This window comes from Pseudophryne corroboree, chromosome 5 (assembly GCF_028390025.1).
Source record: "Pseudophryne corroboree isolate aPseCor3 chromosome 5, aPseCor3.hap2, whole genome shotgun sequence".
In the NCBI taxonomy this organism is placed as follows: Eukaryota; Metazoa; Chordata; class Amphibia; order Anura; family Myobatrachidae; genus Pseudophryne; species Pseudophryne corroboree.
The window spans coordinates 532,621,918-532,636,658 of NC_086448.1; the positions used below are offsets into that span (position 1 = coordinate 532,621,918).

Here is a 14,741-nt window from a genome sequence, read left to right on the forward strand (position 1 = left end):
GAATCCTATATCCAACAACAAGTTGGATACAATTGGATACACTTGCAATCAACTGTATTTATCATCATTTTGTCGCTAAGCCTTTTTGAAACAGGGCTAATAGGCCTACACACTGGGCGATCTGTCTGCAAGATATGAACGATCTCGATCATTAATGAACGAGATAACGTTAATATTATGCAGTGTGGAGGCAACAGCGATGAACGATGCGCGGCCCCACGCTTGTTCATCGCTGGTGCCCCGTCGGCTGTGCATGCAGGCCAATATGGGCGATCTCGTCCATGTTTGCCTGCACTTCTATGGAGTCGTGTGACGGGGGGAGTGAAGAAACTTCACTCCCCCCGTCACTGCCCCCCCCCCCCCCACCGCCGCTGGGTCACCCGTCGGCCGTATCCGCCGTCGGGCAGCTCGGCGGCGGATCTTTAAATGTGTAGGGCCCTTATCCCTTTGGTAAATTGTTTCATTTATGCTATTGACACAATTGGATTCAATAACAAATCTGCATTTTTTCCTTTAATTCAATGGTAGCAGTTTATGCTGAAACAACAGGTTCTTGGACATTTCCACATATAATCAGATGGAATTGGAGACAAGTTTTTCTCTTTGGGATTGATTTAATATTTTTACTAATATTTTATGTATATGTATTTTTTTTTATTATTGATGCTTTTTAATGTCTGATTAAAACTAAAAATATTTTTATGATACACCTGTTATAATTGCGCAGTTCTTTATTTTTCTTCAAAGATTCTCAATTTATTTTCCCCAAAAGATCCCCTACACATACACACCCTGCTATGTAAACCTTTGGAAGGGGTCTCAAAGCCCTTGAGTAAACTTTGTAGCCACATATTTAATGCTGCTAAGCTTTTAATCGCTACACAATGGAAACAACCTGCAGCTCCTTCCTTACACGGAGTACTCAACAAAATTTGGTTTGCAGCTTCAATGGAGTACATGACCACCCTGCTCCACGACTCTGTGAATAAATGTCATAATATTTGGAGTCCCTGGTACCTCTACTTCCACAGACAAATCCCTGGTACCTTGTAGTGTTACTAGCAGCTCCTGGTGCGGGATTTGGGCTTCAAGCTCTTTACTTATTCCTCAACACCCTGTTTAATACACCTTGTAGTGGTAATTATATTTTCCCCTCCCCCATGTCTCCCCCCTCCCTCATGTAGGGGGTAATTCTGAGTTGATCGCAGCAGCAAGTTTGTTAGCAATTGGGCAAAACCATGTGCACTGCAAGGGGGGGGGGGGGGGGGCAGATATAACATTTGCAGAGCAGAGAGAGTTAGATTTGGGTGGGGTATTTCGTTTCTGTGCAGGGTAAATACTGGCTGCTTTATTTTTACACTGCAATTTAGATTTCAGTTTGAATACACCCCACCCAAATCTAACTCTCTCTGCACATGTTATATCTGCCCCTCCTGCAGTGCACATAGGGGGTCATTCTGAGTTGTTAGCTCGCTAGCAGATTTTAGCAGCATTGCACATGCTAGGCCGCCACCCTCTGGGAGTGTATCTTAGCTTAGCAGAATAGCGAACGAAAGATTAGCAGAATTGCGAATAGAAAATTCTTAGCAGTTTCTGAGTAGCTTGAGACTTACTCCTACACTGCGATCAGCTCAGCCCGTTTCGTTCCTGGTTTGACGTCACGAACATGCCCTGCGTTTGGCCAGCCACTCCCGCGTTTTATCCTGGCACGCCTGCGTTTTTCCGCACACTCCCAGAAAACGGTCAGTTTCCGACCAGAAACACCCACTTCCTGTCAATCACACTCCGATCACTTCAACTGTGAAAATTCTTAGGTTCGGACGTGAGTAAATCTACTAAGTTTTGTGCTAAAATACTTAGCGCATGCGCACTGCGTACCATGCGCATGCGCATTTTTGCCTTAATCGCTCCGTTGCGAAAATCAGCAACGAGCGAACAACTCGGAATGACCCCCATGGTTTTGCCCAAATGCTAACAAATTTGCTGCTGCGATCAACTCAGAATTAGGCCCATTGTTTTATTGTTGTAACATTCTTTACCATACGACACACAAAAAAGATGTCAAATTGACATGGATTTGGCAAATCTCTTATTGTATTCCTGCATCGCATATTTTGACAATGTACACTTTATTGCTATGTGTTTATTGTACATATTTGCCTCTCACTCATAAATAGATTTTTAAAAAACAAAAACAACAAGGACCTTCCCACCTATCTGGAGGGACTCTCCATCATTTATATTTGACATGGCACCTGCATTCAGGAGTGACATTTGCTCACATGGCAAAAGTACCCTTTGGTCATTGGTCACAAAAGCTGTGAATGGTTAACCCATTTACCAGCAGCGGAAACCCACAAGACTAAGCAGGTGCATCAATTCCACTCACTTGGAGCTGGTCTCATTCAGTGCAATCCAAATCATGGAGAGCCCAATTACCCTGGGCTACCCCTGGTTCTACATGTTAGTGATACAGGAGTGGAATAAGTCATGCTAGACAACACACCTGCAAAAATCTAAAATAGCAATTGTATAATATTCTATAATATTAGGGCTGGCTTTGAAATACCATGATTTCTACTGTACTAATAGCCCACAGAGATTTGGAGTTCCCAAACAACCATGCCACCACTGGACCAGAAACATCTGCTGTCTGCTTGCACACAGGAGAACTTGGAACAAGGGTATGTCACATACTCTAAGTCACCAGCCAATGCTCCCTAAGATCCTGCATCAACAAAATCACTTGTTGGGTGCTCAACAAAATCACTTTCAAGAATAGGAACCCCCTTACAATAAACTCTGATCTCGTCAAGAAGCATTGTCAGACCATAGTATTCACCAACCTGTACATGTGAGAGGCCAACAACCTGATCCATGGACAAATTTCATTTGGCCATAAAGGGGGTTGGGTATGTGATCCCAGCTGTCGGGTGCCAGTGATCATATGACCGACACCGGCATCCCAATAATGCGAATGCCGACAGGGGACAGGGGAACTATTTTACGCCTCCCTGTCCCCTACCCTAACCCACCTGTGGTGGAAGCTATGGGTTAACATTTGGGGGGTGGCGTCTACGGCTAAGACTTCTATATTCTTGATTAAAATCATGGCCACATGAAAGAGCTTCTGCAGAAGTTTGAAAAGTGTTCCATCACAGACTAGAGCACAAGTTCTCAAACTCGGTCCTTAGAACCCCACACAGTGCATGTTTTGCAGGTCTCCTCACAGAATCGCAAGTGAAATTATTATCTTCACCTGTGGACCTTTTAAAATGTTTCAGTGAGTAATTAATACACCTGTGCACTTGCTGGGTTACCTGCAAAACATGCACTGTGTGGGGTCCTGAGGATAGAGTTTGAGAACCACTGGACTAGAGTAATCTTCCTGGGACACATTATTTCAGCATCAGCAGAACATAGACTTGGGACTAGAGAAACTCTTAGCAGTGCTCAAGTGGCTGGTGCCCAGAGTGATTAAAGCAATTCGGATGTTGTGGGTGGTGAATTGTTAGTCCTAGAACTGCCTTGACCAAATAGTGGATGGGCTCTTCAGGCACAACAGACTTTTAACACTTTGTCTCTTCAACTCTGCACATTACTCTGGTATCCTGACCTCAATTGGGCCTATGCATTTAAAGTTGATGCATCTGGCACAATCTCCTGGCTGTCCTCTCCTAAATTATCTAATATTTTATGGAAATCTGGACAGGATTTAGGTTAAAATGGCACTCATAAAAGTGGCCAAAGCTCCACAAGGCAAAAGGTTATTCTTCCTGGTTTCTAAGCAGAAGATCCTGTGGGCATTCCAGAATCAAGTGGGATTCTATTTACAAGGATGTGCAGGATTTTTAGGGATTAGCAGAAACTGTAGGATTTTAGGAGCTGCTGAAGATGATGGTAAGAGGCAAGCTAAACCTGGTAGAATCAGGCTATGTTTATCAAATTCCATCTGGATCCACCTGGGGTTTAATGCCTCCATCTGAAATGAGGGTAAAGGACCAATTCCTACTCCTACAGAAGAGGTAAGAGTGTTGCTTTTGGATTGAGTTAACGAATGCTCACTAACCTGCTCTGCTTGTCAAATTATTCAGTCTGCATCTTGCCAGCAGAAGGGGTGACTGCAACTGTCCACCTCAATACCTGTTACATAAGTTAAGGAGTGTAAGGGATACGGTTGTTAGGTCGACACAGCTTAGGCCGACAGTCATTAGGTCGACCACTGATGGTCGACATGCATTAGGTCAACATGGTCAATAGTTCGACATGGTCATTAGGTCGACATGTACCAGGTCGACAGGTCAAAAGGTCGACATGAGTTTTTCAAAAAATTTTTTCATTTTTTGGACTTTTTCATACTTGACGATCCACGTGGACTACAGTTGGGAATGGTAACCTGTGCTGAGTACAGCGGTATCGGAGCAAGGCACCTTGCCCGATGCATGGAGAGCGAAGCGAGCCATGCGAGGGGACATGGTGCACTAATTGGGGTTCCCCGTCACTTTACGAAGAAAACGACACCAAAAAAAGTCCAAAAACCCATGTCATCCTTTTGACCTGTCGACCTAGTACATGTCGACCTATTGCCCCTGTCAACCTAATGCATGTCGACTTTCCATGGTAGACCCAATGACTGTCGACCTAAGTTGAGTCGACCCATACCCGAATGTACAGACATTTCTATTACAATGTGACACCTTCAGCAAATTTTTGGAATGTCAGAGAGGAGACTGGTGCAGCAGTACCATCTAGATAGAATCTTGTTCCACTACAAATCCTGAATGAACTTCAACCAAATTATTTTTAGGTAGATTATTTTTATGTGTTTTAAGTGCTTCAGCACATTCATGTTATTGCTGCATGGTAAATGAAGCATGGTATAATGTATTTTAATAGTCAAAACATCAAGACTTAGGACCATTGCTATACTCTAGGTTTCATTCCCATACCCATTTATATGCTTTTATTATGTATTTTTATGGCAAAAACCATCAACACATTAATATTTACAGTATATCATACTTATATTCAGGGGCTGAGTTTCTTACCACCAAAGTGATCGAACAAGCTCTCTACTAGAGTGCATAGCTGGCTATAAAGGAGCACATTGTGGCCCCCCAACACACACATCATCATGCCGATGCTTCATTTTTAGACTGTAAAAAAAATCTTAAATCGCAGGCCCAACACTTACTATGCTTCTACTGTGAAGTCTCATTTGAACACCCACCCATTGCTCTTAAGAATGGGGAATACATACTTCATTTTAGAAAAGCAGTTTCATAAAGTAGAAATGTTATTTAAACTAATGTAAAGGTGCATACACACGGTGTCATGTATTCTTGCAGTTTTGAAAGTTAGCATATATCGCACCACGTGTATACAGCTTGCGATACCGATGCACGCACCCGCGTGAGATCCTGTGAAGAAATAGAGCCTCCCCGGCCAGAGGGTGACTTGAATCTGTATTCATTATTCATATAGGAGATCACATAGTATGGAATGCATCTGTTAGCGTAGGAATATAGCAAATGTTATCATAATACAATCAGATAATACATAATAATAAGTCTGGGGCATGGAAAACAGGATTTTGATACCTACCGGTAAATCCTTTTCTCCTAGTCCGTAGAGGATGCTGGGGTCCATTTTAGTACCATGGGGTATAGACGGTTCCGCAGGAGCCTTCGGCACTTTAAGACTTTTCAACTAGTGTGAACTGGCTCCTCCCTCTATGCCCCTCCGCCAGACCTCAGTTTAGGAACTGTGCCCGAGGAGACGGACAACTTCGAGAGAAGGATTTACATTAACTAGGGCGAGATTCACACCAGCCCACACTCTACAGACATGCCTCTTAACATGGCCATAACATAACCCATGCTAACGTGCATGTACAACAAAACAGACAACCTCTGTAAAAAACAAACACAACACTTGTGTAAGAACTGTTATCAAAATTCTGCAGGAAAATTGAGCACTGGGCGGGCGCCCAGCATCCTCTACGGACTAGGAGAAAAGGATTTACCGGTAGGTATCAAAATCCTGTTTTCTCTTCCTAGAGGATGCTGGGGTCCATTTTAGTACCATGGGGATGTACCAAAGCTCCCAGTACAGGCGAGAAAGTGCTAATGTTCCTGCAACACTGACTGACCAAACTGAAGGTCGTCAGCCGCCAAGGTGTCAAACTTGTAGAACTTAGCAAATGTGTTTGCACCTGACCAAGTAGCTGCTCTGCAAATTTGTAATGCCGAGACACCCCGGGCAGCCGCCCAGGATGAACCCACTTTCCTCGTGGAGTGGGCCTTTACCGAAGTCGGTATCGGCAATCCTGCCTTAGAATGAGCGTGCTGAATCGTACCCCGGATCCAGCGAGCAATAGTCTGCTTAAAAGCCGGACACCCAATTTTCGCGGGGTCATAAAGGACAAACAAGTCCTCTGTTTTCCGTAATCTAGCCATTCTTGACACATAAATCTCCAGAGCCCTGACGACATCCAAAGACTTGGGAACGGCTGAGGTGTCAGAAGCCACTGGCACCACCACAGGTTGGTTAATATGGAATGAAGACACAACCTTAGGAAGAAAATGCTGACGTGTCCGCAGTTCAGCTCTCTCTTCGTGAAAAATCAAATAAGGACTCTTATGAGAAAGAGCTCCTAATTCAGACACACGTCTGCCTGATGCCAAGGCCAACAGCATGATCACTTTCCAAGTGAGAAACTTTAACTCTACCTCCTGTAGGGGTTCAAACCAGTCCGATTTTAGGAACTGCAACACCACATTTAGATCCCATGGTGCCGCAGGCGGCACAAAAGGAGGTTGGACGCGCAAAACACCTTTAACGAATGTCTGAACCTTAGGAAGAGAAGCCAATTGTTTCTGGAACAAAATGGACAAAGCTGAAATTTGGACCTTGATGGACCCTAGTCGCAAACCAGCATCCACCCCTGCCTGCAGAAAAAGGAGAAGCCGTCCTAATTTAAAATCCACCACAGGACATTTGCTGGATTCACACCAGGAGATATATTTTCTCCATATTCGATGGTAATGTTTGGACGTTACCACCTTTCTAGCCAGAATAATGGTGGGGATGACTGCCTTAGGAATACCCTTACGCGCTAGGATCTGGCTTTTAACAGCCATGCCATCAAACATAGCCACAGTAAGTCTTGATAAACTAACGAGCCTTGCTGAAGTAGGTCCTCGTGAAGAGGAAGGGCCCAAGGGTCCTCAAAGAGCAACTCCTGAAGAACTGGATACCAAGCCCTCCTTGGCCAGTCTGGTGCGATGAGAATCGCCAAAACTTCGTTATTCTGATCAGCTTGAGAACCCTTGGTATTAGAGGAAGTGGAGGGAACAGATACACTGACCAGAACACCCACTGGGTTACCAGAGCATCCACCGCCACTGCCTGTGGGTCTCTCGACCTGGAACAGTATGTCGGAAGTTTCTTGTTGAGACGAGAAGCCATCATGTCTACTTGAGGGATGCCCCAACGTCTTGACAGGTCTGCAAAGACCTCTTGGTGCAGGCCCCATTCTCCTGGATGGAGATCGTGTCTGCTGAGGAAGTTTGCTTCCCAGTTGTCCACTCCTGGAATGAAGATTGTTGACAGAGCTCTTGCATGTCTTCCTGCCCAGAGGAGTATATTTGTTACCTCCGCCATTGCAGCTCTGCTTTTTGTTCCTCCTTGACGGTTGATGTGAGCCACTGCTGTCACATTGTCCGACTGGATCTGTATGGGTAGATCGTGGAGAAGATGCGTTGCTTGTTGAAGGCAGTTGTACACTGCTCTTAACTCCAGAATGTTTTTATGAAGAAGCGTCTCCTGACTTGACCACTTTCCTTGGAAGCTTTCTCCTCTCGTGACTGCTCCCTAACCGCGGAGGCTTGCATCCGTGGTCACTAGGACCCAATCTTGAATCCCGAACCTGCAGCCCTCCAATAGGTGAGACGATAGCAGCTACCACAGGAGTGAAATCCTGCTTCTTGTTGACAGAATTATCTTCTGATGCATCTGAAGGTGTGATCCGATCACTGGTCTAAGAGATCCCACTGGAAAATCCTGGCATGGAATCGGCCAAATTGTAGGGCCTCGTAGGCCGCCACCATCTTTCCCAGTAGGCGAATGCATTGCTGAATAGACACTCGTGCAGGTTTCAGAATTTGTTTTACCATTTCCTGGATTTGTAGAGCTTTCTCTATTGGAAGGAAAACTCTCTGCAAATGATAGTCTCGATGTCGGTTCCAACTGAGATTTTGGAAAATTCAGGATCCATCCGTGTTGTTGAAGCACCGACAGAGATAGAGTAATGTCTTGTACTAGCTTCTCCCTGGACCTCGCTTTTATGAGGAGATCGTCCAGGTAAGGAATTATGTTGACTCCTTTCTTGCGAAGAAGTACCATCATCTCCGTCATCACCTTGGTGAATACCCTTGGGGCCGTGGAGAGACCGAAAGGTAACGTTTGGAATTGGTAATGACAATCCTGTACCACAAACCTCAGGTATGCCTGATGTGGAGGGTAGATGGGAACATGCAGATAAGCATCCTTGATGTCCACTGACACCATAAATTCCTTCTCCTCCAAGCTGGAGATCACCATTCTCAGGGACTCCATCTTGAACTTGAATCGTTTTAGAAATAGATTTAGAGACTTCAGGTTCAGAATTGGTCTGACCGAGCCATCCGCCTTCGGGACCACAAAGAGGCTTGAATAAAAACCTTTTTTCTGTTGTAATTCGGGAACCAAGGAAATTACCTTGTCTTGACACAATTTTTGTATTGTATCCAATACCTTTGTTCTGTCTTGTAGCGAAACTGGCAAGGTTGATTTGAAATATCGGCATGGGGGAAGTTCTTGGAATTCCAACCTGTAACCCTGGGAAACAATTTGTAACACCCAAGGGTCCAGATCGGAACGACTCCAAAGTTGACTGAAAAACAGTAAGCGAGCCCCCACCCGACCGTCCTCCCGCAAGGGAGCCCCAGCGTCATGCTGAGGACTTTGCAGCAGCAACAGCTGCTGGTTTCTGTTCTTGTGAAGTAGTGGGCGTGGTAGGTTTTCTTCCTCTACCGCGACCTCTGCCTGCAAGCAAGGGGTTGCCTTTCGCCTTTTTGTACCTGGTGGGCCGAAAGGACTGCATGGTGTTAGAATGATACCCTTTCTTAGGGGGAACATACGCAGAAGGTAAAAATGCAGATTTTCCTGAAGTAGTTGTGGATATCAGGGCATCCAACTTGTCACCAAAAAGGGCCTCCCCATTATAAGGGAGCGTCTCGATATTCCTTTTTGATTCAGCATCAGCATTCCAGTGACGAACCCATAAAGCTCTACGCCCTGATACTGCCATGGCGGTGGCTCTGGAACTGAGCAAACCCACATCCTTCATAGCTTCGACAAAATATCCCGCCGCATCCTTGATGTGGCCAAGGGTGAGGAGAACTTCATCTCTATCCACAGTATCAATATTAACCATTAAGTTGTCTGCCCACTTCTCTATCGCATTACCCACCCATGCACTAGCAATGGCGGGCCTGAGAATGGTACCATTCACAGTAAATAAGGATTTAAAAATAGTTTCCAACTTACGGTCAGCCGGGTCCTTAAGAGACGCTGACCCAGGGGCAGGCAAGGTTATTTTCTTAGAAAGTCTAGAGACTGAGGTGTCTACCACTGCAGGCGTCTTCCATCTTTTCCTATCCTCCTCAGGGAAAGGATATGCAACCCGTAAGCGTTTGGGAATAGTAAATTTCTTCTCAGGGTTAGACTAGGCTCCCTCAAAGAAATCATTCAGAGGTTTAGACGGAGGAAAAGTTATTTCTTGTTTTTTATTTAGTCTAAAATAGTCCTTTTCCTCAGGTGTAGGTGTACTATCAGGAAACTCTAACACCTCTTTAATAGCAACAATCATACGTTGAATGCTTTTAGCCAACTTGGGGTCTACCCCCCTTAAATCCCCTGTGTCATCCGTGTCGGAATCCGTGTCAGTGTCCCCCTTCATAATCTGTGCAAGGGACCGTTTTTGGGATCCTGAGGGGACTTTTGTAGATGACCCTGAAGGATCATTAAACAGGGCATCCTCTACAGACTGTCTCCAATAAATAGTCTGCTGTTCAGAGTCAGAAAACATTTGTGCTAACATAGAAATATTACTCTGCAATCTTTTCACCTACTCCGGCTCCTTCTGGGATGGAAGAGCCATTACAGTACCCACTTGTGCATCCATAATAGGTTTCTCTGGAGAGGACTCCCCCCTCCCCCCCACAGTAAGGCCCAGTAGAGGAACACAAGGGGATTTGCCAGCTCACACTCAGCGGTAAATTAGGAATGTGTGAAACACACTCACAACGCTGATTTATATTATTAATAATTATAAGCTCCTTCCCTGAATAGTGTACTTGTATTTCCAGAGAAGCGCAGCGTGGATCCTCTCAGCAGCGTCTGCAGGGAGAAAATGGCGCTAAGTGAGATGAACAGCCTGAGGAGAAGCTCCGCCACCCTAAAATGGCGCGTTTCCCCTGAGGCAGGGGAATTATTTTACTGGCCTCCGCGGGGGTCCCCACGAGTGGGGAGACATTTTATATATATATATATATATATATATGTGTGTGTGTGTGTACCGTATTTAAGCCAGCAGAGAGGTAACATGTCACTCAGAGCGCGCCCCCCCCAGCGCGCGCTCTACACCCGGTGAGAGACATGGCGTGCTGTATCCCACTGCGCTGGTACCTTAATTAGCTGCCACGATGACCGGATGACCGCTCTGACGGACTCCGGTGAATACTCACACGTCTTCTGTCTTCTGGCTCTGTTAGGGGGTGGCGGCAGTACTGTGGGAGTGAACCGCGAGCCATGGGTGATCTGTGTTCAGTTCCCTCAGGAGCTAATGGTGTCCTGTCAGCGGAGACTAGAACCATTAAACTAATTGAGAAGTTGGTTCTAATCTCCCCCCCTAAGTCCCACGAAGCAGGGAAGCTGTTGCCAGCAGCTTCTCTGTAAAACAAAAAACCTAACAAAGTCTTTACTAGCAAAGCTCTGAAGAGCCCCACTAGAGTGCGTCCAGTCTCCTGGGCACATTTTCTAAACTGAGGTCTGGAGGAGGGGCATAGAGGGAGGAGCCAGTTCACACTAGTTGAAAAGTCTTAAAGTGCCGAAGGCTCCTGCGGAACCGTCTATACCCCATGGTACTAGAATGGACCCCAGCATCCTCTAGGACGTAAGATAAAGTAAGTTTGTATTAAACTTTATTTGCAAATTTTGCATACCATTTGTATCAGTAATATGGTTTCTTTAGATGTCCCGAATACTGTGCCCCAGCCTTTTCTTCCTAATAATACCAGTGGTGAATAATTTCCAGCACTATCTCCCATTTCTCTCCTCTATCCTCCTGTATCTCTCCAGTGCGACTACCCAGTGTGTCCCTCTAGGCTAACCCTCCCAAGTCTCTCTAGCACAGTGGTTCTCAAACTCGGTCCTCAGGACCCCAAACAGTGCATGTTTTGCAGGTAACCCAGCAGGTGCACAGGTGTATTAATTAATCACTGACACATTTTAAAAGGTCCACAGGTGGAGCTACTTATTTCACTTGCGATTATGTGAGGAGACCTGCAAAACATGCACTGTGTGGGGTCCTGAGGACCGAGTTTGAGAACCTGTGCTCTAGCACAATCTCCCTATATCTCTCCAGGGTCATCCCCCATGTTTCTTCAGCACTATCCCCCTTTGTTTCTCCAGTGCCATACCCCGTGTCTCCCCAGTCTTTTTTTAATTGAGACAATATGCAAAGGAGGCTTGTATTTATTTACTTATTAACCTATATCTACTGTATATAATGCTTGTCAACCTCATAGATATAAACCAATGCAAAACTTGGGCATACTTGCGAATTTCTTTTTTTTACTGCAATGTAGGTGGTGCGAGGGGTGTAGTGCTGATATTGCATCATCGTAGCCCTCACAATGACACGACTCAGTGCGAATTGCATCATCAAGTCCCCCAGACTGCCCACTGCACTGGGTTATTGCGCAGTTGTGGGTGACTGTGGGGGGACAGCTTCCAGGAGTCTTGACTACTCTTCTGGGGGATCCAGGAGAACTATGCAAGGTTTTGAAGTCTCCAGGAGAGAAACCAATTATGAAATGGGGTGAGCATATGAACGCAAATAAAATAGATGGAATCAGCACTGAAATAACAATGGGCCTCAATCAAACTTGTACGCAAACCCAATGGATTGCATACAAGTCCGATGGCGGGTGGTCTGCGCATGTGCAGAATGTGTATTGCGAGTTTACATGGAGTGCCCCAAGCCGCAGCACGATTGGCATGCTGCAGCACTCGGATCTGTGATGCTGTCAGATACAGTACAAATGCTATAGAATATTGTATTACTACCTTGAATTTACACTATGCAGGAAATATGATTCACATCAATCTCTGTCTCCAATTAAGTCCTTAACAGGTAAAAGACAAAGCAAGATGTGAAAATAATTACAAGGTGCAACATAAGACTGTTTATTAAGCACTATTGTTATAGTAATTTACAGACAGACAGACAGACAGACAGACAGACAGACAGACAGACAGACAGATAGATAGATAGATAGATAGATAGATAGAAAACGTTAACGTGAGAATGCTCCATTATTGGCATAAAAAAAATCCATGGGATGTGAAATACTTAAATGAGTAATGTAGGTAAAGGCATAAGACAGTCAGCAGCCTACTCTCTCCCCTATAGTGCTGCCTGTGCGCTAGATCCACCTCCAGGATGATGGTGGGTGACTCGGGTGATGATGAGGGAGGAGGAGGGGACAGCTGATGCTGGTGGTGATGATGGAGGAGGATGCAGGCAGGTTGGCTGCTGCTTAGCTCGGTGCGGTGCACACACAGCGCTCCCAGGTCTGTGGCTGCTCGTTGCCCACCACGGTAGCAGATAACTGGCTGCCCGCTAGAGTTGGTCGGGCAAGGCTGGGAGGGCCTTGCAGCAGCGGTCCTCTTCCTCAATGTCTCCCCTGCGAGACTGCTTTTCCTCCCCAGTCCAGCTGCGTCCCCCACTCATACCCAGGCCATCCTTGCTTGGCCTCCTGCTGCTGGAACTCCTTGTGCTGCTGCTGGAGGAGGAGGAGCAGCAGCTTTCTGGGAGCCCCGGGACTCTCACCTCTTCCTCTTCCTCCAGCACCCTGCTCGCTGAGGACCAGGCAGGACAGGAGAATGAAGGCGGAGAAGGAGGACCCGTCAATGATCAACCTGTCCGTGCAGCAAGTGCTGAGCCTATGGGCACACGGGACAGTGCTGAGGACCCTGACCGGTGAGTGTCGTATGCGTATGTATTATGACAGTAAACGGGGATTGCCATAACATACCCTGTGCTGAATAATGCACTCCACATCAGGTAGTGGTGTTATTGAAATGATGGTTTATACCAAGGAAACCGTGAGGGATGACGAAGAGAGGATGACTCACGTTATGCATTGTTTACTTAAACTGTATGCCCCCCAACATATGTATATAACAGATATGTTAAAAGTCATATAAACTGTACAGCATATATATACTTTGGACTCATAATCAAGTTACTACAGTATGTTCACAGATCCTATATAATAATAGGCTAACGCTGCTCCTCACCTCTGTGGGGGGAATTCAGGTGTTTTACATGCCGGCAGTTGCTAGATGGCGCCCGACGGAGTAATCCAAGTGTTTCTCCATTCGGGCACGCACAGCTGTCAGCACCAACATTACTGTTATGTTGATCCATCGTTGTGACAGGCTGATAACTAAATAGTTGCAAACATAATTTGTGTAATAATGATTAGTGATTCAATAAAAGATGCATAGAGCAGGGGTCAGGGAACTTTTTTACCTTTTACCCCAAAATATATTTAGATACGCCGACGTTACCCCCTTGATTTGAGAGGAAGGAAATCATATATTATTGGGCATACAGTATGTACTGGTTATCACTGTTTATATGACATTGCTGAGATACTGTGTGTATATATGTATATATATATATATGCACAAACACACAAATTTATTATTATTTTCGCCAATTATTTTTTGGCAATGAATGGATTAATGAACACTTTCTCCCCAAAACACCAGCATGAATGTAAGAAAGATGGATGAGGGGGGAAAGATGGATGAGGGGGGTCGGGACACGACTTTTTAGGAGACAGATGGTCACTTCCTCACCTCAGTAATGTCCGTGGGAATTTCCCACTGTGATGTGAGCCACTGTATGATTCTGCGGTACTCTGTCAGAGGTCAGCCACAGAACACTTCAAGTTCTGTGTGTGGGTTAGTGGGCCGCGGGCGGGAGGACAGGTCAGCACAGGGCGGGCGTAAGGGAGCGCGGTGTGACGTCAGCACGTCACACCGCGGCCAGGAGCACAGCACAGGGCGGCCAGGAGCACAGCTCAGGGCGGGCAGGAGGGAGCGTGGTGTGATGTCAACACGTCACATCGCGAGCCGGCCGAGTCTGGATGGGGCTGTGGCTCGGCAGCCCGACCATCCATTACCCCCAGGTATTTCATTTTTACCCCATTTGGGGTAATTTACCCCTGTTCCCTGACCACTGGCATAGAGGATAGATATACAACTATTATGCTTCAGAGGTATGCCCAGTAGTATTAGCGTTGTGAGTAATACAACAGCAACGTCTCAATTGCTTCAGCCAGATAATGAGAAACTTAGCATTCTGGGGTCCATGGAAATGGATTCAGTGGTAACACTTGGCT

General features: G+C 45.8%; 1 protein-coding gene across 1 annotated transcript in view; it reads left to right on the forward strand.

The window, feature by feature from the left end:
- Positions 1–12,801: 12,801 nt before the first annotated feature.
- Positions 12,802–14,741, forward strand: part of TMEM170B (transmembrane protein 170B) — a 136,844-nt gene continuing 134,904 nt past the window's right edge. Inside the window, exon 1 of the mRNA XM_063923168.1 lies at positions 12,802–13,309. Coding sequence (XP_063779238.1) covers positions 13,213–13,309 — 97 coding nt within the window. The 5' untranslated portion in view covers positions 12,802–13,212. The remainder of the gene's footprint in view (positions 13,310–14,741) is intronic.